We start from the raw sequence: 26,358 nt of genomic DNA, 5'->3' as shown, positions 1-26,358 counted from the left end.
CTTTCCCTCTCTTCTCTCTTCTCTGTCTCTCTGTCTCTCCTCTCTCCTCCCCTCTTTCCTCTCTCTCTCTCTCTCTCTCTCTCTCTCTCTCTCTCTCTCTCTGTGTGTGTCTTTGCCTGTCTCTCTCCCCCTCTGTCTCTCCTCTTCTCTGTCTCTGTCTCTGTCTCTGTCTCTGTCTCTCTCTCTCTTTCATTGAGGACTGAACCCAGAGCTTTTGTACTTCATTAAATCCTCAGGCCTTTTTAAAATTTTAAGAAAGTGTTTCACTGAGTTTCTAAAGCTGAGCTTGAACGTGGAATCCTCCTGCCTGGGCCTCCCAAGTGGCTGAGATGACCGGCAGGCAGTGCCATGCCCAGCTCAGCTTCTCTCTCTCAGAACTCAGTCCGCCAGGGAGGGGAGCAGACACTGCAGCTAAGGATGGCACCGTGTAAGAGGTGGAGGGAGAGAAGCACAGCCAGAGAACAGAGGTGCGAGAGTGAGTCTTTCTGTTTAGGGTACAAGTAAGGCAGGAAGAAGGGACAAGCTCTTAGCAGAGCCTTAAGTGATGATTAGAATTTCTTTTGAAAGTAAAAAAATGAATGTGGCGACACAGGCTTGAGGCTCCAGCAGTTGGAAAGCAAAGATGAGACCCTGTTAGGTTGAAACAGCCTAGGCAACTTAGACGCTATCTCCAAATAGAAGTTAAAAGGGACTGGGATATTGCTCAGGCTTGCTTCATGTGCACGAGGATCTTGGTCCAATCCCCAGAGTCTCACACACACACACACACACACACACACACACACTCACCCCAAATGCACATACCAAATCAAACAAGCAGTAGGTACAAAGGTATAAAATAGGATTTGGTACAGGGCCGGCCCTGCCCCCAGGTGCACTGAGCCAGCCACAAAGTCCAGGCATGGTGGCACACACCTGTAATCTCAGCACTGGGAAGGCTGAGACAGGAGGATCACTACAAGTCCACGCTGCATAGCGAGACTCCAAATATATAAATTTTTAAAAATAGGATTTGGCAAATTATGGTCCATGGACAAACGAGGCCCACTGCCTTATTTCTAAGTTTAATTAGAACACAGCTGTATTGATTGATTTGTTATCAGGAGCTGTTTCTAAGCCCCAGCAGCAGAACTGAGTGGTTTGGCCTGCACAATGGAAAGTGTTTTGCTGTCTGGCCCATTTCACAAAATGTTTGCCAACTCTTTGCATAAGCAGCATGGCTGAGCTCAGTGCTGTTTTATGCTACACTAAAGCACTTGCTGAATCCAACCCGAGTACCGTCCCACACCTCTGCTGTCCTCTAAAGTCTCACTGCCAATGAGGTACCTCCACAAACTGCATCCTTAACTTTGGAGATAGCGCCTGGTTCTATAGGTTTGCTGGGTCCAGAATCACCTAGGTCAACTAGTCAGTTGATAACTTGTGCTTTTCCTCATGGCAGACCAATGTGTATGACAGTGACAGGATCTCTTTCTGTGCTACATCGAAGGGACGTTAGGCTAATACACCTCAGACCAGCCCTACACTGCACAGATGAATAGAAGGACAATTCCCAGAATAGTAAACAGTTTTATTTTTATGGTGTGGAGAATGTTGTCATCAACAGCCCTGATACCATAATGGGACTGGATATAAAAGTGTTTATTTTTCATTACAAATCCATGGAAGTATTGCCATTTCTCTGAATAGTGCTCTTTTGTTTGTTTCAGTATTTCTAAATTTGAAGAGCGATGCTGTTTCTTGTATGTGCTTCACAATTCTGATGACTTCCAAATCTATTTCTGTACAGAACTTCACTGTAAAAAGTACGTATTTGTCATTATGTGTGGAAAAAAGGCCATTCCCTGGGTCATTATTTTCAATTAATGAGAGAGCGTGGAGCTCTTGTAAAGCACTCCTGGCTGTGTACTTACACACGTGTTGTACTTGGCAGGCGTGGTGGTGTGTGTCTCTAGTCCCACCACTTGGGAGACTGAGGCCGGAGGATTGCTTAAGTCTAGGCATTTGAAGCCAGTCTGGGTAACACAGTGAGATTCCCAATCTCAAAAAACATTTTTTAATTTGGGCTAACTTTTTATTATGCGGCATGATGTGTAATCACAGAACTTTTGGAGGGGTTCTCCATGATAAGCTTTATCTTAGTCATAATTTATTCTTCTACAAATGAAACATTAACCAAGACTTGCTGGTAAACTATTAAATACCTGATTTTAGAAGTGTTTACACACACACACACACACACACACACACATACTACACTAAGTACCTGGGCTTCATCCTCAGACTAATTGCATTGGATATTCTTATGGAAGCACAGCCTGGGATAGGAGCCAGTGATCTGATTTACACCAATAAAACAGATAATCCCAAAATCCACGGACTATTCTGTGTTTGAATGAACTACCCTGGGTGCCTGGGTGATCAAAGAATATGGCATGTGTTTAAGTTTTTTAAATTTATCACAATAAAAGACACATTACCTTTAATCCCCCTCAGAGTACTCTCCCTGGCTTGGAACATATTTATCCATCCTTCTTGCCACCTTCTGGAGAAGTTCTGGAAGTCCTCTTTTGTAAACAGCTTTATGAGGCATGATCAAAAATACTGTGAGTACCTCTGCCAAGTTCCATCGAATGGAAAGGCAGACTTACTGAGAAAACACACACACACACACACACACACAAAACAGATCCCTGTCTTCATTCATATTGCTGTGGCACAATGACACTTTTTGCTAGACCTCAGTGTGCAAATGATCATGAAAGGAAAATGTTTTCAGTTGATTTGGGATATCAAGACAGCCACGGCTGTCCAACTAAAAGCACAGTCAGAACTGCTTCAGATGTGGCAAGAGGGGCCAGGGAGACAGCTCAGTGGCATAAACACCTGCCAGGCAAGTTTAAGTCCTGAGTTTGATCCCTAGTACCAAAAAAGAAAACAAAAAAAAAAAATAATTTTGGGGCCAGGGAGATAGCTCAGTGGCATAAGTGCCTGCCTGGTAAGCTCAAGGTCCTGAGTTCGATCCCCTGGTACCCCCCCCCAAAAAAGAGAAAGAGGTAAGAATATGGGATAAGTATATTTGAAGTGATGCAGAATATTTTGAGAAGAATTAATGGTTTGTGTCTTTTACTGTAATAAAGTTTTCTTTAAATAGTCACTGTATTTTTCAGTCATACCACATGTCTCCCTTGACTTGTGGCGAAGAGAATAGCAATGGAGAAGGTAAAGCGTAGGTGGGTCAGTTTGGATTGAAATTATACTGGAAGTTACTTTACTGAAATAATCACCATTTGACTCAATTATAAATGACTGATATTGTAGCTACAATACACAGTCACTTGGTTTTATTTTGGTGCAAAACTGTGTTTAATCCACAATTCTTGGTTAAAGTTTTATCACAAAATGTATGGTAAAAAGAGTTGGAAATGAAGAATTCCTGACTTATGTATGCTCTAACTTTGTGTTTAAACTGAAATTCTCAAAGCTATTTGTTTCTATGATAATTGCATCAAAGATTTCTGGAGTGTGTATCTCTCATCTAGTATCTATTTTAATCTTCAGTGAAATTATCTTATATAGATGGGATTAATATCTTAATGGAAGAGAATTAGAGTTTAACTAGCTTAAAACAGTGTCATCAATAAGCATAAAATGGGGCTTTGAACCAGGAACCTGTGACTATAATTCACGTTCCGAAATTTACCCTGAGCTCGTGTCCCACTGAATTATATTCTACCTAGAGATGCTTCTACTGAAAATTTTTGGGTTAATGGCTGCTGTCTGTTTTTATCTTAGACCTTAAAGCTAAGATAGATTTTTGAAAGGTTTTTTTTCTTCCCCTTGGTTGAATTTTCTTTTGTATTAAGTCATCAAAGTATTTAATCTTATTTAGAACATTCTGTTATCCCAATCAAACCTGGATTTTTTGTTGTTGTTGTTGTTGACTGTGTGGAAGGAAAGGAAGAGCAGGAAGCAGGCACTACATGTGAGCTCCATAAATAGGCCCTACACTTTAAAGTAGACCCTGCTCACTGTCTTGTTCCCCATGCTAGGTCAGTTCTTCATCCTAATTGTACAGAGGAGTGAAACTCCCAACCTGGAAGATGTCTGAGTCGAGTTCATGTTCTGTAAAACAAAAGAATGAATTTTAGGAACAATGGAGGGTAAGAGCAGAATAGATTTAATTGGGAGCAAGAAAGCTCCACTCCTGTCTGAGTGAGAGGCAGAAACTCTCCCTCACCCTCCAGTGGGTTGCCTCAGGAAGCTGTCTCTTACAGGGATTTTTATAGAGTAAAACCATGTAATGAGGCTGGTGCAAGGTGGAGAACATGGAAACTCGCTTAGGTGGGCATGAGGTGGGACAAAACTATGGTCAACCAATGAGATTAGAAGCACCATTTCTCAGGTAAAATTGATTAAACCCAGACCAAATGAGAAAGTGAGTCAAGTAGCAAGCAGGCTTGAGTATGAGACAGGGTCTCTTCCTGTTGGGGGTTGACTTAGTGACTCTTTCAGGCTCTTTCTGATACCTATTTAGAATATCAATCCCTGATGCTGGTCCTTAGGGAAGTCTGTGGCTGCCTTTGTTTACTCCTTTGTCTTGAGGTCTGGCCCACAGGGAGAGCATCTGTGGCTTCCAAAGTTGCAAGGTCACCTTGTCTTCCATATTGTCTCCTTGAGGGCCTGGCCCTGTCTGACTTCCTATAATATTTCTGTCTAATTTAGCTGCTTACAACACTAGTAGATGCTCAATGAGTATTTGTTGGATGATGGATGGATGGATGGATATGAGGTACAAAAGTACGAGTGTAAACTTGTCACACAAGCTTGTCATGCCGTTGGGCTACCCTTGCAGTGTGATCTGCCCTGTGGATCCACAGCCCTTGTTTGCAATACTTCCCTTTCTTTCTGTATGTAAATTGTAGGTGTCCTGTCTCGAGGACTAGGCTCCAGGGAGAAAATCTCTTGCTGTAGTTCTATTGCTTGGCTCCAAAATGGTCTCCAGAAATAAAACTTTGTAAGAGTTCCTGAAGAAGAGGTTGGGGAATAGGAGTCCCTGAAGAAGGGGCCAGGGGAGATAGCTCAGCGACATAACCACCTGCCTAGCAAGTGCAAGGTCCTGAGTTCTATCCATGGTACCACAAAATGTTTGTTGTCCAGAGAGATGGGGCTCTGTCACTAATGTTTATGTAAGCCAGCCCCTCCTCGCTCGCATCAGTATTTCACTGACTATATTTAGGGGACCCTTCATGTATAATACTGAAAATACTCGGGAAGGGGACTTAGTAACTGAGATCAAATATTGCATTGGCCAAATAGCAGCCTCCAAATTTAGAGACAGTAGATATTCTGGAATATTAAGAATGCAGGTATTTTTATGTTTTTAAGTAATAATAGACCCAGCAAAATAGCTCTAGCTAATATTTACAAGTGCTAAGCCCTTTGCAAATATTAGCCTAAATCATTTTCACAATGCTCTGTGAGATACACACAAATGCTTTCTTTATAATTAAGGGCACAGAGAAGTGGTGGGCTTTGCCTACAATCACATATAGATACTCTGAGGTCACATAGATCCCAGTAATCTTGGTCTGACATCAATGTCCACATTCTGGATATTTCTATGACCCTGTTCAGCCTTATTATTCTATAATTTATTACATTATAATTGTTTTAAGTGAGGCATTAGATTGGAAACGTTTAGAAAATCCTACCAAGAAAGAATATGCATTCAGTAGAGAAACTCGCTCCCAAGACTGCCCCTTCCCCAGACCAGTGGTACCCAACATCATATTCTGCCAACGCTTGGCAGGAATGGTAAGCAGCCCTTGCAGCCCGCCACCAAACCACGAGGGTGAACCAGCAGTAATCGGCATTGGATTATTTTGCCAGTATTCTGGGGACACGAGTGTTCAATAAACTATATAAAATACTCCCTAGTGTTATAAAATAGCTTTGTTTGAGATTTATTTGCCTAAAACAAACACAGATACAGCAGCCATCAAGGAGTAGAAGTGCACTGAACGCACTAAAGGTGGATTAAGCTGAGCTGGGATGTTGGGCAGGTGATGTCCATGAAGGGCGTTTTCTGTTGTGCTTTCCACCAAGGATGGGTTTGTTGAGCACATGTGTTTATTATATGTGTTATAGATGCCAACTCTTATTGTAGGTTTTTTGAGATGGTGAACACCATTACCGAAGAGAAGGGGAGAGGTGTGGAGGAAGGAGACTGTGAAGGTGACTCCCTGGAGGTAAGGACTGCCCTGAGTACTTGATCTACATGTTTTCTCTGCGGCTGATATTTTTATAGACTGCAATCCTTAAAGCTTTGCTGAAGGAGCCATTGGAGGTGGGGGCTTCCAGGGTGTGAGCGGTGGTGAGGGCTGGAGCATTCAGGAAGAACCTAAATGCTCCCTTCAGCATTTCTACCAACTTCTACAATTTCTTTGGTTAAAAAATAAAATAAAAAGGCAAAAACACAAGAGAAGGCTAAAAGGGAAATACTAGTGAACTCTTACTCAGGGTACCAAGCCTTGGGTATGTTACTTATCTGAGAATAACTGCCTCCTCCATGATATGTGGATTACCCTCTTGGGCCACTGTGCCCTTTCACATTTTCTGTTCTCCCCTGAGCTATGTGCACTCAGACCCACAAAACTCAGTGCAGATTCAGGACATTAGGCCCTTCTGTGGCCCTCAGTGGTAGGCTGCACAGAAGACCTGACAGGTCAGCGAAATACAGGGAGGAGGTGATCACAAAGGCCCTGTGCGTTGTTCCTCTCCTCCACAATCCTTTCACTTGTGTCTCATGGACACAGTGCAAGTTTGTATTACCAGTACCTGCTTTTAGCTGGTGTCCCTTCTCTGCCAAACCTTCCACGGCTGCAAGAATCAATGCTGGGCCTTTTCCGGGTGCTGACCAGCACTCCAGGATTGCCAGTGTGTGACGAGTGACACTTCTCCAGATATGACTGTGGGCCCTTATTTTCTCCAAGTCTGTCCAAGTTCTGATTGATATAGTGTCCTCCATCCAGGTGTGTTAGTCCGTTTGGGCTGCTACAACACACTACTATAAACAGGGGATGCAAACAACAAAATTGATTTCTCATCCTTCTAGGGGTCAAGACATCCAAAGTGCCAGCAATCAGGACCTGACAAAGGCCTGTCCGTGCAGATGGCACCTTCTCACTCTGTCCTCATGTGACAGATGAGATGGGCTAGGTCTTTGTGGTCTCTTTTAATGAGACCATAGGTGCTGTTCATGAGGACTCTGCATCCATGATCTGTCACCTCCCCCAGAGACCCTCCCACACAGTCTCCTTGGGGACTAGGGTTTCAACATGTGAATATTGGGAAGATGTAGGTATTCAGATTACAGCAAAAAACAATAGTGAAAATTGCATGTTTAAGATTAAAGTGAAATTGAAGAAACTGTAGAGTACCAGCTTGGTTGTTGTACTTATTTAACAGATCACTTTGATAATGTCATTCCACACACTGCACTTTGTGTAAAAATACCAAATCAGTAGGTAGGGTAACAGTGAGGGAACATTTATATAATAACCAATTATTAACCGTCCACAGGTAAGTTTTGTAGTTATTTAGTAATTACATAACTTTGATATTCTTAGGTAAGCCTGAACCTCTTCATTAAAGTTATTTAAAAAGAAAAAAAAAAGGATAGAACTAATTTGGAAAGAATTTTCCAGTGTATTAGTTGTTTTTTATAAAAGTAATTGATAATACTTTTTTGTGTGTTTTATAATTATAATTTTGTATTTTCTTATTGAAAATATCCTTGGGAACACGATCTCCTGACTCCTACTTCAAAGCTCTTTGACTATATACCTCATTATCTCTGTTTTTGTGTTAAATTTAGTATCACCTGGTACGCAGCAGTTGCCAGGATAAACGATGATGAGAAGGAAACATTTCTTTCAGTAATAATGTAAGATTATGAAGGGGTTAGACAGGAGAATCCATTAAATCTTTTACAATGTCATATAATGCTGGGTTGCTTTCTTATATAAAAAAAAAAAAACAGCAATATCTGCCCTTTATTTTCTTTCCATCTTTGAAAGCTTAAATGCACTGAGCCAGAGGCATGCAGAGCAGAGGCAGGCCATGGTAACTATACTAGACAGGGGTTTTGGAACTGACTGAATCGACATCTCGGGGACACCCGTCTAAGGACTAGTTTAACCACATGCATAGCACAAAAGCAGTTTTAATTGCCTTAGAATTTGTATCTTTGGCTAAGTGATTTTTCCGGGCATTATTCTCCTTAATGTCAAGGAAGGTAAAAAAATAAAATGATGATAATAACAACAATAATAATAACAATAATGATAATAGGGCCAGGGAGATGGCTCAGTAGAATAAGCGCTTCCCTGGCAAGCACAAGGGCCTGAGTTTGGTCCCCGGTTCCAAAAAAAAAAAAAAAACACCTAAGAATAATAATAATAAAGCTGTCAAGAAGGTCCAGGATGAAAATCCTGTGATCTGTATTTTTTTAATTACTTACTTTGTTTATTTTTGAGACAGTTTGCTCATGCAGGTCTTGAGTTCCCTGCTAGCCCAGCCCAGCCTTTAACTCTCAAATCCTCCTGCCTCAGCCTCCCTAGTCATGATCTGTATTTCAATAGAAATATATGGGTTGGGTTTGGTGAGACAACTTTCGTGATTAGCTAATTCTATTGTAAATGCCTTGACCAACTAACTAACGGGAGAAATAGCAAGGTTTCTTTCCAGGAACAGCAGAGGGTTTAGGTATATCTGCTGACAACACAAAAAGCAGTTTCTACAATACTGTTTTGATTCATCAGAGTGCTTCTTGCCTTTTCTCTGCTAAGTGCAGGAATGCAGTTCTTTCAGTGTTAGAAAACATCCCCACACTTCTGTCCTTTTGTTTTTCATCAGAGTAATTTAAAATCTCTGACGCAGACTGGCTTCTGTAGTATCCTTAATAGACTTTCTAGTCTATACAAAGAATTGAAGCATCCCTTTGTTAAGAGTGTGGGGCTGGAAAGATAGCTCAGTGGTCTAAGCGCCTGCCTGCCCAGCACCGGGACCTGGTGCAGTCCCTGGTACCACATGCTGTGCTAGCCCCATGCTGAGCCAGCTACTGAAACCAGGCATGGTGGCACACGCCTGTGATGGCAGCACTGGGGAGGCCGACAGGACGATCACTAGGAGTCCGAGCTCTGAGGCCCTGTACCAAATAAATAAATAAATAAATAATGAATAAATAAAAATTTTAAAAATAGATGTGCCTTTAGTTTGCCCTTTGCCATGGTTAATGATATTGGCCATGTTTCTTGGTGGATATTCTTTTGGTGTAACATTATTGAGTAGTTATGCTCCTGTTTGGTTTGAAGGAAGTGAGATCCACCTCACTCTTCCTCTCAATTTTCTTTCTCTCACTCTCTTCTTTAAAAAATCTTTTCATTCATTTATTTGGTACAGGGTCTCACTATGCAGCTTAGACTCGTAGTGATCCTCCTGTGTGAGCCTCCCCAGCACTGGGATTACAGGCCTGTGCTACCACGCCCAGTTCCCATGGGGCCGGCAGGGCATGCGTACTGGGGATTGAACGTGCCCGGCTCTTTCCACTTGCCAGGCAGACACTTGGACTACTGAGCTGTCTCCCCGGCCCCGCCCCTGCAATTTTTTTTCACAGCCATAGTAGTGAGTTATAAAGCTTTAATCTATACTTTTGCATAATATATGATAACTCTCCATTATGCATTTGATTATGTTTCTTAGCTATTTCCAAGTTTTCATTTAAATTACTATCAATATGCTAAATCACTTGGTTAAAATGAATTCCTTAATTTCATTACTACACACAACTCAAACTAATAGTGCATGAATGATATACCAAAAATACTTCCTTTGCTATCCATTTTGATACTGTATACCGGAATAATTATTTTAGAGATCATCTTTATATAATGATTGATGTTTGCGCACTGTCCCTGTGCTCTGCCTAAGCAGTCTTTAACATTTTTGTTTTGTTTTTTGAAGTACTGGGTATTGAACTCTGGGTTTTCTCACTGAGCTGCATCCCCAACCCTTTTTATTCTGAGACAAGGTCTCATTCATTTGTTCAATTGCTCAGGCTAGCCTCAGATGTGTGCTCTCCTGTCTTAGCCTCCTAGCGTGCTGGGATTACAGCTATGCACCACCAGGCTGGCTCTTTATAAATTCAAAGCTAATCCCTAGATTTTCTGGCATTTAGAAAATTTCTCAGAAGTCTCAGTTAGCATCTGGTTTTCCTTCTTATTTCAGTAATAAAGTTCCTTGAAGCAAGTGTGGGATGCCCTGGGTTCTGGATCTAACTTTGCAAATACTCAGATTTGTAAGTTTGGACAAAGGTCATGTTCCCACTAGTCTCAGATGATTTCATTTCTGAAATTAGAGTCAAACAAGGAAATCTTTAATGTTCTTTCTTAGGTTTAATTTTTTAAATAAGTTTTCAAGGTTAGTACGAACTGTGCTTTCACTGGTAATTCACTAGGTATTTTGTCCAGAGGTGGTTCTATTGGATTCAAGGCCATATGCTTTGAGCAAAGGCTGCATGTCATCATGAAAGGTTATGAACCCACATAACGTATTAATAAATTTAAGTTGATGTCATCAAGCAGTTGATTGCTGTTAGCCATTAGGGTTTAACACTAGCTGTGGTCCCTGTTATCATCCATCTACCCAGTCACCCATGCCAGACATCTCAGAGAAACCTCTGCCCAGCTTCCTGCCCCCCACCTGCTATCTTTCCTCTAGCCCCTTCACGTCAGGCTTTCTGTCTCTCCTCTGATCTCAGGTCTTTGTCGTGTCTTACTTGGCCTGTCTGTCATCTTGGAGAGACTTCTCACACAAAATTAATCCTGTGATCTCCCAAATCAAAAACCATTTTTTACTTCTATTTTTAGGAGTGTTCTGCATTGTACAGTGCCCTTACCCCTCCCGCTCCAGCTTAGCTTTTCCTCCCCACCCTGAGGTTCACCATGCCAAATCCCTTCCCATTTCCGACTTGGCAGGCCCTGCTTTTCCTGCCACTGGGCTTGACAGGCAGATGCCCAACTCCACACCCTTTGTGGCTCTGTTCCATTGCGTGGCTGCATCTTTATTGTTTGAGTGCAGCTCAAGAGTCATTATTCTGGGGCCAGGGAGATAGCTCAGTGGATTAAGTGCTTGCCTGGCAGGTGCAAGGTCCTGAGTTTGATCCCTGATACCACCCAAAAAAAAAGTCATCTTTAAATCATTTTTCTGGTCCCTTTTTTGCCTCCCTCTGTGTCTCACAGCATTTTTGCACACTCCTCTGTCCTAGCTTTTCTCACCATATTGCCACTTGTTAACATCCCAACCCAGGGCCCGGGTCTGTTTCTGTCTATTTGCATCAAGTCCTGCGGTGCCTGGTGTCTAAGCAGAGGAGCTTCAGTGAGAAGGCCTTGAAGGGCTTGAAGTCAGTGAGTGACAAAACATAGGTGTTTAATAAATATCTGCAACTGAGGAGAAAGAAACAGGAATCAGAAAGGGCAGAGGAAGTGCTGGGAACCTGGCCTGCTTAATCGATATGGAGTCAGTGAACGGCTGCATATCAGAGTCAAGCGTGATACTGTCGCACTGCTGTGATTGATATGTTCTCCTCTTGGCATATATATATATATATATATATATATATATGGTATAAATTACTGATATGGTATAAATTACTGATGTCCTTTTAGGCCTTAATAAAAGACGCATTAGTAAACAGCAAATTTTGGTTTAGAATTCATTGAAATCCATTTGGAATCATCAAGTCACAAACTGGTTTGTTTTTCTTCAGCATTCTATTGCTATTTTTGTACAGATCCGGAACCGAACACCCACAGTTAGCTCTCTGAGAAAACATATCACTAAAAGTATTGTGTGATATGAGTACCGATTCGCTATTCATTCATTTGGTTGAGAGGGGAGCGGGGAAAAAGCCTTTTCCTCTACCCACTTTGTCCTGTAGCTGAGATCTGCAGATTGACTGACAGAGGGAAGATAACAGGACGAGACAGAGCGAAGGCGTCTGCAGTGTTAATTCGGTAGACGCACCTTACATCATAAAGAAGTCTCTCCACCAACAGCTGGAGTTCAGCAATTTGCATATCACTGTAGATGTAAGAGGGGTTAGGACATGGGTGGAAAGCAGGTGGTTGGACAGGACAGAAACACAAATGGGCAGAAACAAGTGCAAAATACAAAGTTTTGATAGTTTCCCATTTATGTGCTCGCTGTGCTCCTAACTTGGTTTAAACTCCTTGATAGGAGAATTAACGGAAACTGTATTCTCAGGAGGCTTTGCTTAAAGTCATCAAAAGAACTTTAAATCAGTTTCCCCCACCCTTGGAGGGTTTTATAATTTTTTTTTTTTTGTATTTAGTATAGGGTCTACAGGGTTTCACTACACAGATTGGATTCTAGTGATTCGCCTGTTTTCAGCCTCCCAAAAGTGGGATTACAGGAGCACACCACCATGCCCAGTCTCAATCACCATCTCAGCGCACCCCAGGGGCAGGGCCAGGGCCAAGGCCAGGGCCAGCACTGCATGCCAGGGATCAAACCCTGGTCTCTGCATTCTGCCTAAGCAGGCTCTTTAGTCTGCTGAGCTATCTGGCCAGCTCTTTTTCAGATGTTTTCAGCCTAAAATAATCTTCATCTGTCACTGGGTTTAAGTGGACCCCATTCATTTATCCAACAAATATTCATCGGGCCCCTGTTGTATAGTAAGCATCATTCTGAGTGCTCAGGATTAAGCAAAGAATAAAACAGACAAATTCCTGCCCTCAGGAGGGGCAGGCAATAAACAACACAAATAAGAGAATGCTTAGTGATTGATACTGAAGAAGAAAATAAAACAGGCAGAGATTTAGGAATTTACAATGTAACAGAGATGTACAACTTTATTTTATTTTATTTTTTTGTATAGAATGATTTATTGAAATTTATCAATGACAAGGGCCAGAGAGATAGCTCAGCAATCTAAAACGCCTGCTTAGGCAAGCTGAGAAAGGCGAAGGGGACTGCAGTTTGATTCCTTGCATGACATGCCACACCAGCCCCACTCTCAGGGTGGGCTGAGGGGACCAAAAAGAAAAAAAAAATTATCAGTGACAGACATAAAACTCTAAAGTCTGGCTTTTCTGAGGGACAGCAGAAAAACCGGTGCAGATGGTCTTTCATATAGATGAAACACAGGTTGGGAAATAACACATCACTTCTAAAGTGACCCGGGAGAGGAACACAAGTACAAACCTGTACATTCACTAGGAAGCTGCAGCCGTTTTGGAAGAGATATGCGATTTTAAGCAAAGAAGTCAAAGAGGCTGATGAAAATGTGATCTTCCTAGGCCAGGGCTGTAGCTCAGAGGCAGAGTGTTTGCCTAATACACTTGAGGTCCTGAGATCCATCCTCTTGGCAGAGCAGGGAGTTGATATTTGAGTAAAGACCTGAGAGAGGCGAGATCTGCCTCCATAGATATCTCTACTCGCGGTATTGGGCAGTTTATTAGCGCTAAGGATTCTTAATCTTCCAGCATTTCCACATTCACGAGGCAGTACAGACTGCAAATTAACAAAACAGCCATGTGCATCCTTGAGCGAACTCTTCATGTAATATAATTAAACCTCCGAGGGAAGGCCAGGGTTTTTGATGGTGGATCTTCCTGTGTAGGTGCCTGGACAGGGCAAGGGCTGTGTGAATCACCACTTTGTTGTTTGGCCTTGTCAGTATTGTCTTCCTACGCCCAATTCTCTTCCCACCACCGGTTTAGATTGTTCTGGGAAGGCAACAATAAAGGGGTGATTCTAGAAACATTTCCATCATTGCTTTGAAATACATTTGCTGTCTCCCTTAGCAACAACCTGATTTGCTAACCTATTGCCATAGAAATAGAATGCACGCTATATAAGCGGTGTAATTGTAGCCTTTATTTTTTAAAGCCTCCCCTACTTTCATTCTGTATTTCTCAGTTAGACCTTGCCCCCTATGTGGTTGGCCCTGGCTCTGTTCTGGTTCTTCTGGAATAGATAATTCTCTGTTTTTACAGGCCAGACCAGCCCCCTGGCTCTTGGAACGCCCTTTCAATATCACCTTTTTTATATTCATGTCTCGTAAGAAGAAAGTCTGTGAATGCTTTAGGTTCCTGAGGGGGAAAAAAAGTCCGAGCAGCCTCGTCAACATGTCTGTGCATATTCCCAACCACGCTGTATTCAGAGCCCTGTGGTGAACTGCTTCCAACCAAAATTAAACTGATGCTGACTGTAGACATTGGTTTTTCACATCATCTTTTGAAGACTCTTATCACATTTTCCATAACCTGATTAATTAATTAATCAAATAATTGCTTAGCATCTACTGAAAGCCAGATATTGTTAAAGGAGGCATGTGCCAATTATAAGACAAAGTCCAGGTTCTCGAGGAGCTCAGAGGCCCAGTCGAGGGGCGCAAGAGTGGGCAGAGGGGGCAGAGTGACGCCCACGCAATGGCAGCTAGCCGGCCTTGGAAGCTCAGCGAAGCAGAGACTGACTCTGCTTTTGAGGGGCAGGTGACCATTCAGGAGGCCTCCAGAGCTTGGTTTTGAAGTAGGTGGTGGAATTTTGTGAGGAGGAAAGAGCACAGTGATATAAAGAACCTCCCTGGGGGCCGGCGAGATAGCTCAGCAGACTAAAGCACCTGCTTAGCAAGCTTAGGCAAGCACAGGGACCACACAGTTCAATCCTGGGCAAGCACATGCCACCCCAGCCCCACCCCAGGGTGAGCTGAGCCTGTGAGAGTCCTGGCTAGAGGCACATACGTGTAATCCCAGCTCTGGGGAGGCTGAAAACAGGAGGATCACTATGAGTCCAAGCTGCATAGTGAGACCCTGTAACAACCAAATATATAAACAAACAAGCAAATAAATAAAAGATAAAGAACCTCCCTGGGAGTTCCTCAGAAAGAGGACGTGGGTGAGAGAAAAGGCGGCAGAGGTGATGATAGGATCCTACAGGGCATTCCTGCATGCCAAAGAGTTTATATTTTATCCTGAAAGCAGCCAGAAGCCAGCCAGCTTTGAGGATAAAGCTGTAACATGCAGTTTTGAGGTTTTCGGAAGGAAAACCTGATAGCATTTGCCAATCAGCTTAATATACGGAATAAAGGAAAACAAAAGAATCCAGGAAGACAGAGATTATCAGATGTCTGCTTGAAAGGCTAAGTGGAAGCTCAGTGGATATGAATACATCTGCCTAAGTAAAACTGGTGTTGGGGGCTGGAGAGATGGCTCAGGGGAATAAGCGCTTCCCTGGCAAGCGCAAGGGCCTGAGTTCAATCCCTGGTTCTGCCAAAATTAAAAAACAAAAACAAAAGCTGGTGTTTGGCAACAGTGTTCAGTTGGCAAGTTCTCATGCAATAAGTTCAGTTTGGCAGTACAGTTTCCATACTGCATTCTTAGTGGAAAGAACATCAAATCTTGACTCTTAGAATTTGGTCTTAAACCATAACTTGGACATTTTTACTGGAAAAGATAATTTTGTCAGTGTAGTATCTTGTAAGTGGAAGGTAATCAGAGACCTTTACTTGACCACAGACATCATGACGGTCAAATGAGGTAAGTTATTGAAAGTGAGTGTTTTTTTGTTTCAAATTATAAATTACTATTCTGATAGAAGGAGATGGCGAGTCTAGGTTCGTCAGGTCCGGGACACACGGCAAAATGGAGCTTCTCTGTTAATGGTCCTGGCTGGGCTTGCACACATAGCTCAGCACTGCGGAAGTCTGGACCACAGGAGCTGGGGGTGAAGTCTTGGGTTTCTGCAGATGACATTTTTTGAGGGATTTTTACTGTCTCTTTGCAAGAACCCAGGTGTATCTTTGACTCTGATAAGTTGCTAAAAGATCTCTGCTGTCTGTTCCCTCCTGGTGTAAACCCCTGGACAGCTGCTTTGGACAAGACTGTCATCAGCCTTACATTCAGTAACCCAGATAGGTGTGCTTCCTGTTGTACATGTCTGTGGGTGCTTCAGGATAGAGGCTGAGTGTGCCCCTGGAAGAGCAGACACCTCCCTCCAAAGCGTGGCTTTGGTACTGAGCTGTAGCAGGGTCTATGATAGGGAGGTCTGTGCAGATAGTAGCACCACTACCACCATGACTGCCACCACCACCACCGCTATCACTACCACTGCCACCACCACCACCACCACCATCACCACCACCACCACTACTGTCTTCTACTAGAGCACAGAAACCTGCAGCAAGCAAATAAGTTGGAGATAGTAAGTACCTGCATGTTCCAGTGTCCCCACAGGCAGTCTGATTAGCACTCATAAGGGTAATTAGCCCTTTTGATCTCTGCCACCTTTTGTAAGCCTTCATTCTGTTCTTAGTATTTTGTAGCTTCTTTATATCATATCTGAATGTTGATTTATTTTTATCTTTCCTATATAGGGCTCAATGTCTGGAAGTTACATTTGACACTCTCAAATCTCACTGGTCTTTTTTAAAGTATCTTATCCTTTCTTATTTTAAAATCGCCCTATTTGGGATCTATGTTAGGCTTCCACTCTTTCTAGTTTCTGATTTATCAGCTTTTGATGATTTATATTTGTCATATCATTTCACCGCTAGTGAATTGTTTCTTTTTATATTTTCTTTCTTTCTTTCTTTCTTTCTTTCTTTCTTTCTTTCTTTCTTTCTTTCTTTCTTTCTTTGTATTTTTAGGGAAGTGTCTACAGGGTGTTCAGAGTCTCACTGCTAGATTGGACTCCTAGTGATCCACCTGTTTCCAGCTTCCCAAGAGTTGGGATTACAGGCACGTTCCACTACGCCCAGTCTCAATTGCTGTCTCAGTGTACCTGGCAGACAGGACCAGCATGGCATCCTTTTATATTTTAAATTTGGCCATTAGCTCAAATTCAGGGGTAGACCATCAATGAGAACGTTGAGTGGCTAGTGTGAAGGGAATATCCCATTAAAATGTTTTTGCTTTGCTTTCTCAGCCACTCTGGGGACAACCGGGGCTCAAGAGCAATTATAAGGACTACCTTAAGTGTGCGTTTGAATTTCAGTCATTGTAAGAGTCATCTGACAGTACTCAGAGAAGACTTATTTTTTCCCATGAGGCTGGAACTAAGACAGATCATCCTCTCCCCATCCCCTGGGGTGATGGGCTGGTTTTTCTAATGCAGACTTTGCTAGATTGTGCTCCTTCGAGGGCCAGGTTTCTAGCTCTTTACCAGCCGTAAGCACTGACTACATGTCCTGTCCCCTCATGGATGCTAAGACCCAAGTCCCAGAAGAGAGGTCAGGAAAGTACGGCCCAGGGGCCAAGTCCAGCCCACCACCTCCTTTGCTAAGTCAACTTTTATTGGAGCACGGCTATGCACAGCCTCTTGGGCTGTTTTCACCCTGCAGTACTGGCAGGATTGAGTAGTTGCTACAACAACTATTTGGCCTATGAAGCTAAAAATATTCACCATCTGGCCCTTCCCAAAAAGATGTGACAAACTTCTGTCCTGGAGCAATGAAATTGAAAGCCCTGTTGTCATCTCCGCCCAGCTCCCTCTGGGCTACAGGAGCCTGGTTCTCATAATTTCCTTCTAGGGTCTTTTGCCTCTTTGATTCTAGCTCCTGTGGTCACTTTTACTTGTTTGTGGACCTGACAAAGCACTCTAAAGTACATCTATTATATTTTACCTAGGTGTTGCTAGCAAGGAGGCTTTTAGATATCCATTCCGTCCTGTTGCCAAAACCACAGCATCCTGTCTTTAATAGATTATTCTCCTTTTATGTCCATCACTCAAACATTTAATTTGTTTAAGAATTTGTTTATTTTTTAAAGAAATTGTTTAAGGTCATAAAAAATCTTATCTATATGTCACAATATTGGATTTGATATATAATACCTTTTCTCATAATTTTAATTATTTTACGATCCTTATAATCATCTCTTTTGAGTCACTGATTATCCTAAAGTAAATATAAACTTTTCTGGTCATTTTCAGAATATTCTGTTTTCAAAGATAATGACCTTTTTGATGTGCGCTCTTTAGAATTTTTCTTTGTGGCCTAATATATGATCAGTTACAATATATCTTTCATCTATGCATAGATACTTGTTTATATCAAACTTGTTAATTGTGCTTTTAGGGTATATTTATAATTTGCTAGAAACATTCATTTCTGAAAGAGCATTGTTAAATACTTACTGCAGTGTAAAATTGTCTATTTTTCTTTGTACTTTCATCACCTCTGTTTTATATATTTCAAGGCTTTCTCCTCCCCCCCTTTGGAAGCAGGGATTGAACTCAGACCCTTGCACTTGCCAGGGAAGTGCTTATTCCACTGAGCCATCTCCCCGGCCCCAAGGCTGTTCTTAATGAGCCTAAAAATCTGTACCTATAGTCCACTCCATGCATTATTCATCAGTATTAATGTTAAATTTTCTAGCCACCATGCTTGGCACAAAGATCAAATTTTTCATCTTTTAAAATCTTTTTGGGCCAATTGTGGTGGCACTCGCCTGTAATCTCAGCATTTGGGAGGTTGAGGCAGGAGGATTGTTTCAAGTTTGAGACCTGCGTGGGCTGCAAAGTGAGCTGAAGACCAGCCTGAACACTTCAACTGCATAGTGAGACGCTATCAAAAGGATGAAAAAATAAATATTTTGGGGGTCTTAGGGACCTGGGGGTGAAGTAAAAATAATCTTTTATCATCATCAACTAGAAGACCTTGTAAGTTTTTCCTTTCTCTAGTCTTTTCTGTGATTTTATTCTGAAGGCAAAATAAAAAATACATTATCAAAAGTCAAATAACAAGGGCCAGTGAGATAACTCAACAGACTTAAGTGCCTGCTTAGGCAAGTGCTGGGATGGAGTTCAATCCCCAGCACCACAGGCCACGCCAGCCCCACCCCCAGGCGCGCTGAGCCAGCCACCGAGACCAGGTGTGGTGGCACGCGCCTGTAATCCCAGTGTTGGGAAGGCTGAAAACAGGAGGATCATTGCAAGTCCAAGCTGCATAGTGAGACCCTGCACCAAATACATTTTTAAAAAAAGTCAAATAACACGAAGATTGATCAGCTGTGATAGATCTTGGTAGCTATTGATGCCGATTATATACATCTTCAGAATCAATGAAAAACAGAACCAAATAGCATGAGGACTTCAAGTGGGCTTTTGAAGAAGCACTTTTATAGACTATGTAGTTTATAGTTAGTGGGATATATACAACATATATCCCATCATAAGTGTAAACACACTGTCTGCTTTCTGTCGAGAGTTGGGCGAGTTGTTTTTTTTTTTCTTGGTGCGTGAAGCAATTGCTTGAACTTCATCTCATTGTCTCACTTGTGAAAGCCACGTGATAAACAATACTCATGGAAAAAAACTGATGTTGGAATATCTGCTGCAACTAATGTTTCAATCTTCCCTCCTCCTTTTCTCTTCTATAGTATGACTATGAATATGATGAAAATGGTGACAGAGTCGTTTTAGGAAAAGGCACTTACGGAATAGTCTACGCGGGTCGGGACTTGAGCAACCAAGTCAGAATCGCCATTAAGGAAATCCCAGAGAGAGATAGCAGGTACAGTAATTGTCACCAATAAATGTGCTTTTTGAAAGTATGTTGGTTTGTTGGGAGCATTTTAGAAGATACTTGGTGATATTTGAATTAATGAAACTGTCTGAAAACCCCATTGTGTTAATCAACTCTTTCTCAGGTTTATCTCCTGCATGGTGCAGTGACTTAAGGGGAAGATGGTGGTGGGAGAAGCCCTGGTAGAGGACAGGACATCAATGCTTAGAAGAGAGTGTGAGTGGTCCTATGGGTGTTGGCTCCAATGATGTTGGATTAAGCTGGTTTAGTGGATGGATAGAATAAGCTCTATCACAAGTAGGTTTCCAGTTCAGCATGTAAGGAGCTCAGAAGTTGTATTCTATCCTACCAAGTCAAAAGCTGAACAAACTGAAAACTCGACAGCTGTTTTAGGATCCACTGGTGAAAGACAGGAGGCTGCCCCTCAAATTGGAGAAACGGGTGAATATGAAAAGTCATAACATAGTGGAGTGGAAATCCGTGAGCAAAAACCCCCAGGGAAAGTGGAGGGAGGGTAGAAGTCCTAGACTGCAGCTCACAAATTGCTGGAAGCTCAGTGTGAGCAAGTGTGAGAATCCCTGGGACACGTAGTCGTGGAGGATCTGCATCTTGTGCGTTTTACTTTATGAAGCTCTTCCAGGTCCTCCTAGTGGATATCAGAGAAAAATCATCTTGTGCTTCTAGTAAGAAGAGAGAACACAAACCAGTTTTTAAGTATGCAAGAGCATTGTGTTCTTCTTAGAGTTTGCCCTCAGAGCGTACTGTTTTAGCAAAGCTTAAGTAAGCGAGGGGAAGGAAAACGCTGTATTCTAGCCATCCTGTCCCACCTAATGAGGTGAGACCAAGAAGCCCTTGTGGAGTTCACAGCCCAGAAATACAGGCTTGCTAGAATCCAAAATCTAATCCTAGAACTACACAACCTTTCTCTCACCCTCACCTCAGCACCTTGTTACTTAAAGGCCTACTTTCTTCTCTTCTGTGACTTAGTACATTATGTCTGCCTTTTAGCAAAAAAAAAAAAAAAAAAAAAAATTTACAAGGCATACTAAAAGACAACACATGTGAAGAAATTTAGCAAGTGTTAGAACCCAGTCAGATATGGCAGGTATGTTGGAGTTAGAAAATTGTGGATTAAAAAAATTGTAATAATTATACTAAAAGTTCTAATGCAAAAAAGTAGATAACATGCAGGAACAGAGAGCAATGTCCATAAACTTCCAAAACTGAAAAGCAAAGAGAAAAAAGACTGGGAGGAAAGGAACAGAATACCTAAGAATTGTGGGACAACTACAAAAAATATAACATATGCTAAATGGAAAGGGCACCAGAAAAAAAGATAGAAGGAACAGAAGAAATATTTGAAGAAGTGGTTCTAACTGTATATAGTTGAACCCTGCAGGAAATGGAATCATTTTTTGGAACAAAAAAGTCACTCAGGGATCTGAACAGCTCTGGTAACAGTATCCTCTGCTGAGCAGTGCTGTTTTCCTCTCTAGTCGTCTGCCTGATGGCTTTTGTCTACAAGTAGTAATTCTCTCTTCCCTTCACCCCATGATTTCTGAGGGTCCATGTCTTCTCTCCAGGAGACAAAGCTTCTGCAGTCAATTTTGTATATTCTTCATGTGTCGTGTATTCAAAGTTTGAAAGACAAGGGCCGGCCAAATAGCTCAGCGGATTGAAGTGCCTGCAAGCGGGCACAGGGGCCAGGGATTTGATCCCTGGGCCTGCTGTGCTGGCCCCATCCCCGGGCCTTGCTGAGATGGCAATTGAGACTGAGGGTAGTGGTGCACACCTGTAATGCCAGCTCTTGGGATGCTGTAAACAGGAGGATCACTATGAGTCCAATCTAATAGTGAGACCCTGAACACCCTGTAGACCCTTCCCTAAAATACAGAAAGAAAAAAAGTTTGAAAGACAAAGAACTGGATTATTTAGTATTATTGTTATCCTTAATTGACTAGATTTTAATACAGGTTCCAGCATGTGCTTCTTTCTTGTGGGTGGCCTCAAATCACTTTTCTAAGACCATACTACTGGGGTGACATGGTCTGCCTTCTTTAGAAAGGTCATGCCCAAAGAGCTCTGGGTAATGGTCTATCCAGTATCTCTACTTGTAAGTCTACAAACATCTCAAAGTTAACACAGTCAAAATGAAAACATGGATTTTTACCTTCAGCTCTGTGTATCTTCCCAAAGTATTAACACATCATCTTTATTTAGTGCTTGGTACTTACTATTTCATGAACATTATTGGATCTGCCAGATATTTTTAACATTGGAGAATGGCTTTTATCCTTAGCTTGGTTGAACTCTGACTACCCTTGCAAATTTTGGGCTATCCTGGATTTAAATAAAAAGGTAGGGATAGTTACTTTGACAGGATCTTAAGTATAAGCATCCATTCGATCCCCAGCCTGTTATGCTGGCCCCACCCCATGCTGAGACAGCAATTGAAACTGGACATGGTGGTGCGCGCCTATAATCCCAGCACTTGGGAGGCTGTAAACAAGAGTATCACTGAGTCTGATCTAGTAGTAAGACCCTGAATACCCTGTAGACCCTTCCCTAATATACAAAAAAAAAGTATAAACATTCATTGTTTTATTTTCAGTAGATCAGGAAATGGAAGCCCTTTGATTCATAATAAACTGTGTTAATTCTTTATTTCAGGATAATGATTATAATTCATAAATCTATACTGTAGCACAATATCTGCCTCTAATGCATATCAAAAACAATGATGAACCAGGGTCAAAGTGATACGGAAGAAAGTAATTGGTAAATTCTTCGTCATTGCCCAAATATGTTATTGGTAAACTGTGTATTAGTATCTCTTTTGTTACCTCATTCCAACAATTATCAAAATGCTATTGCTGTTACTATATCAGCAAGATTAGTTTAATGCCTGCTATTTTCATTGCTGGAGCAGTCCTAAAATTAAAAAAGTATATATATTGATATGTCTAAAACACAAGTTTTGCTGCTGTTGTCATTGGCTGCTTTCTGAATAATAAAGTTAGAAAAGCTTATTTGAATTAAATGAATTTTGATGTTTGTAAACTGCTCATTGTTTTTAGTTTGAGTGCTTATCCAAAAAGGTTCATGAAAACAGTGTTATTCCGTTCTAATCAATGCTGGTATTTGTTGCTAACATTCAGAAAAGATCCATCCCATCTATGTGGGCTTGTTTTTGTAAGAGCTGAGCATTTCTTATATGTATGACTGCAGCATCATGAGACAGCAAGTTTGCATTTAAGGTCTTGGCAGTCAGTACCTTTTACATCTGTAGCCTCTGCTGTATGAAAACGTATGTAAGTGTGTGTGGGAGGGGGTGTCTGTTCACAGCACGTGCATTGGGGATTAGCTTTGATTCTCATTAGTGTGCCTGACATCCTACCGTGTTTAGCTCATTTAATCAAATTTATGGAGCCCAGTGATTTGAACTGAGCTCCTATACAAAGTCCCAACAAATCAATCCAAAAGGAGTCACTTGGATTCAGGTTTCATGTCCTAAAATCAAATCCTGAATTATTTATTTGGGTCCTTTCAGAAATCAGGAGAGAGGAGGGAGAGAAATTCCCAAACAGACCAATTTAAAACAAAAACAAAACTAAACAAAACACAAAGCAGGAGGATCACAGAAATCCCAAGGAGTCCAGACAGCCTGGCCAGGGTAGCAAGAAGGTACCCTCTGCTTTAAAGCACGTGAGAGAATGCGTGAAGGAGTCCAGTCACTTCATTTTGCACTTGCTGTTACCTCGTTCCTGATTGAGCTACCCTACAACTGATTATTCCTCATGGCCAGCAAAGCTCTCGTCTGTGTGGATTAGATGTTGCCTCATTCATGAATCACTAAATAAAATCCAATTAGACCTGTAAAATTCAACTTGTTCATATTTTGTTCTTTGACAAGCTGTAGTATAATAATTATGTTAATGTTACATTGGACTTGGGATTACTGGATTTATAAGGTTTACAATGCTTCAGATAATAATCAGAAGTGTTAGTTTGTTGTAAAATACTTTTATAATAATATGATACACCAGAGGCTTGTTCGGGACTAGGTAAAAATTTATGATGTACTAGAGCTTGATGGACACAGAAAGTTGAAAATTTTGAAAAAACAGGCTCAAAATGCAATGTAACTGGGTTTATGTTTTCTACTACTGCTTTATGTTTCCTATTGCAATGGTTTTATGTCTAAGGCCATGCCATCCTGAATGCGTGCAGTCTCATCTGAAATGGTTTTATGTTTTTATTGATTAAAGTCTGCCTATTTTCTATTGATAATTCAGTAGACCTTTCAGAAGGTTCTAGAATGGACATTAAAGGTATTTGGGATTTTTGTCTTCCTGGCCAGGATTCTCCTACAATGTTAAAAGTTATGTGAGAGAGAGGAGTGTTGTTGTGGACATTAAGCTGTGCAGATGATTTCTATTTTCCTGATTTCAACTCTTAAATATGTCACTTAGTAGTTGTATAATCATGGGCAAGGTAGTCCTCCTCACCGTGCACTAGTATCCTTCTCAGTTACAATAGGTGGCCTAACAGTACTTACTGTTTACTTGTGAGAAATCAGTTAATGTATACAAAGAGCTTACAACAGTAGCGGCTCCTGTCCCCTTACCCTAACACAGGTACAACTGTGCTGAATTTGCCTTGGGAAAAATAAAGTCCTTACATAGTCCTTTTGATTTTGTCTAGGGGCACACAGCTGACATTTTCCATTTGTATTGCTTAAATTTATACACCAAATTCTGACTGTGCAATTAGCTCACTGACATTTGCACATTTTACAGATACTCTCAGCCCCTGCATGAAGAAATAGCCTTGCATAAGCATCTGAAGCACAAAAATATTGTCCAGTATCTGGGCTCTTTCAGTGAGAATGGCTTCATTAAAATATTCATGGAGCAGGTCCCAGGAGGTAAGAGGTGCTTTGCTTTCTTTTCAAAATATAAATTTCTAAGGCCTGAGGAGGAGTAGCATTAAATGAGGTTTATTGGAGTACAGATTTTAGCTTGTCTATGCTGAGAAAAAAAATTAGGTGACATTATTTGTTAGAAGCCAGGGAGATAGCTCAGTAGAATAAGCGCTTGCCTGGCAAGCACAAGGCCCTGAGTTAATCCCTGGTACCGCGAAAGAAAAAGTTTGTTAGGAGTCATTATGTAGACATCAGAACCATTTTTGTGTCAGTCTTCATTACCCAAAATAAGTTAGCAGTTGATTGGCCTATTACTTGTCCTTATTGGTAGAATGATCATCTTCAGAGTTGGGATATTTTTGTAGTCATGTTTTCTTTTTTATTTAGTGTATATTAGTAACACAGAATGAGATTAATTTTTGTGTATTGGCTTATGCATAAAATATAGAGTGATTATTTTCAACCCCATTATCCCCCATCTCTTTCCTCAGCTCTGTCTACTTTCTAAGTTTCTTTTCTTTCTTATATAAAAGAAAATGTGACATTTAACTGTCTAGTCTGACTTATTTCGCCTAACATGATAGTCTCCAGTTCCACTCATTTTCCTGTAAATGATGTGATTGCATTCTTCTTTACAGCTGATTCATGCTCCAATATGTATACATATATGACATTTTCTTATTGCATTCAACTGTTGCCAGGCCTCTGGGCTGTTGTCATAGTGTAGCTGTTGTGAATGGTGCCACCATAACCGTGGGTACAAATGTATCACCATAGTATGCTCCCTTTAATTCCTTCAGCAATATCCGAAGGAATGGTGTATAGCTGGATCCAAGGGTACTTCTCTGTTTAGTTTTTTGAGGTCTCTCCGTACTGAGTGCCACAGTTTGTCCTAGGTTACATTCAGTAACAGTATAGAAAGCTTCCTACCTTGTCCCCTAACCCCTGCATCCTTCCCAGCATTCATTGTTTTTCGTGTTCTTGATAACAGCCATTCTGACTGGGGTGAGATACGATCTCAATGTAGTTTCAATTTGCATTTCCCTAATGGCTAAAGATGCTGAACATTTTTTCATATGCTTCTTGGCCACTTGCATTTCTTGAGAAGTGTCTATTCAGTTCATTTGTCTGTTAATTGATTGGGTTGTTTGGGGGTTTGGAATTAACTTTTTTGAGTTCTTTATATATTCCAATTCTCTATCAGAAGAGTAGTTAACAAAGACTTTCTCCCATTCTGTAGCTTGTCTTTGTGCTTTTCTTTGCTCCGTGGAAGCTTTCTAAGTTGATGTAATCCCATTCATTGATTCTTGCTGTTATCTCCTGTGCTGCTAGAGTCCTATCAGCGGGTCTCTGTGTGTGCTTATGGCTTCAAGTATTTTCCCCATACATTCTCTCAGAGTTTCAGAGTCTCTCATCTTATGTGTAGGTCCTTAACCCATTTTTATTTGATTTTAGTGCAAGGTAAGACCTTCTACATGTGGAAATCCAGTTTTCCAACCTTCTGTATGTGGAAATCTAGTTTTTTCCAGCACCATTTGTGAAAGAGGCTGTGCCTAAAGAGTAAAAAGTAGCATATCACAGTGATATATGTGCACCCATGTTTATAGCAGCACACTTTGTAATAGCTAAATCTTGAGCACAGGCCAAATGCCCATCAACTGATAAATGGGGGGGGGGGGGGTTGGGAGATGGCTCAGTGGATTAAGTGCTTCCCTGGCAATCGCAAGGGCCTGAGTTCAATCCCTGGTTCCGCAAAAAAAAAAAAAAAAAAAAACTGATAAATGGATGATGTGGTTTGTTATGCAGTGGTATACTACTCTGCCAT

The 26,358-nt window shown here is 41.4% G+C and overlaps 1 protein-coding gene across 1 annotated transcript in view; it reads left to right on the top strand.

Moving 5' to 3' along the window:
• Positions 1 to 26,358, top strand: part of Map3k5 (mitogen-activated protein kinase kinase kinase 5) — a 243,822-nt gene that overhangs the window by 156,188 nt on the left and 61,276 nt on the right. Inside the window, exons 13-16 of the mRNA XM_023712197.1 lie at positions 1,710 to 1,805; positions 6,170 to 6,251; positions 19,464 to 19,597; positions 24,409 to 24,536. Of these exons, the coding sequence (XP_023567965.1) occupies positions 1,710 to 1,805; positions 6,170 to 6,251; positions 19,464 to 19,597; positions 24,409 to 24,536 (440 nt within the window). The remainder of the gene's footprint in view (positions 1 to 1,709; positions 1,806 to 6,169; positions 6,252 to 19,463; positions 19,598 to 24,408; positions 24,537 to 26,358) is intronic.

This window comes from Octodon degus, unplaced genomic scaffold (assembly GCF_000260255.1).
Source record: "Octodon degus isolate 3935 unplaced genomic scaffold, OctDeg1.0 scaffold00024, whole genome shotgun sequence".
NCBI lineage: Eukaryota > Metazoa > Chordata > Mammalia > Rodentia > Octodontidae > Octodon > Octodon degus.
The sequence above is the reverse complement of the archived record's forward strand: the minus strand, read 5'-3'. Positions and strand labels throughout refer to the sequence as shown.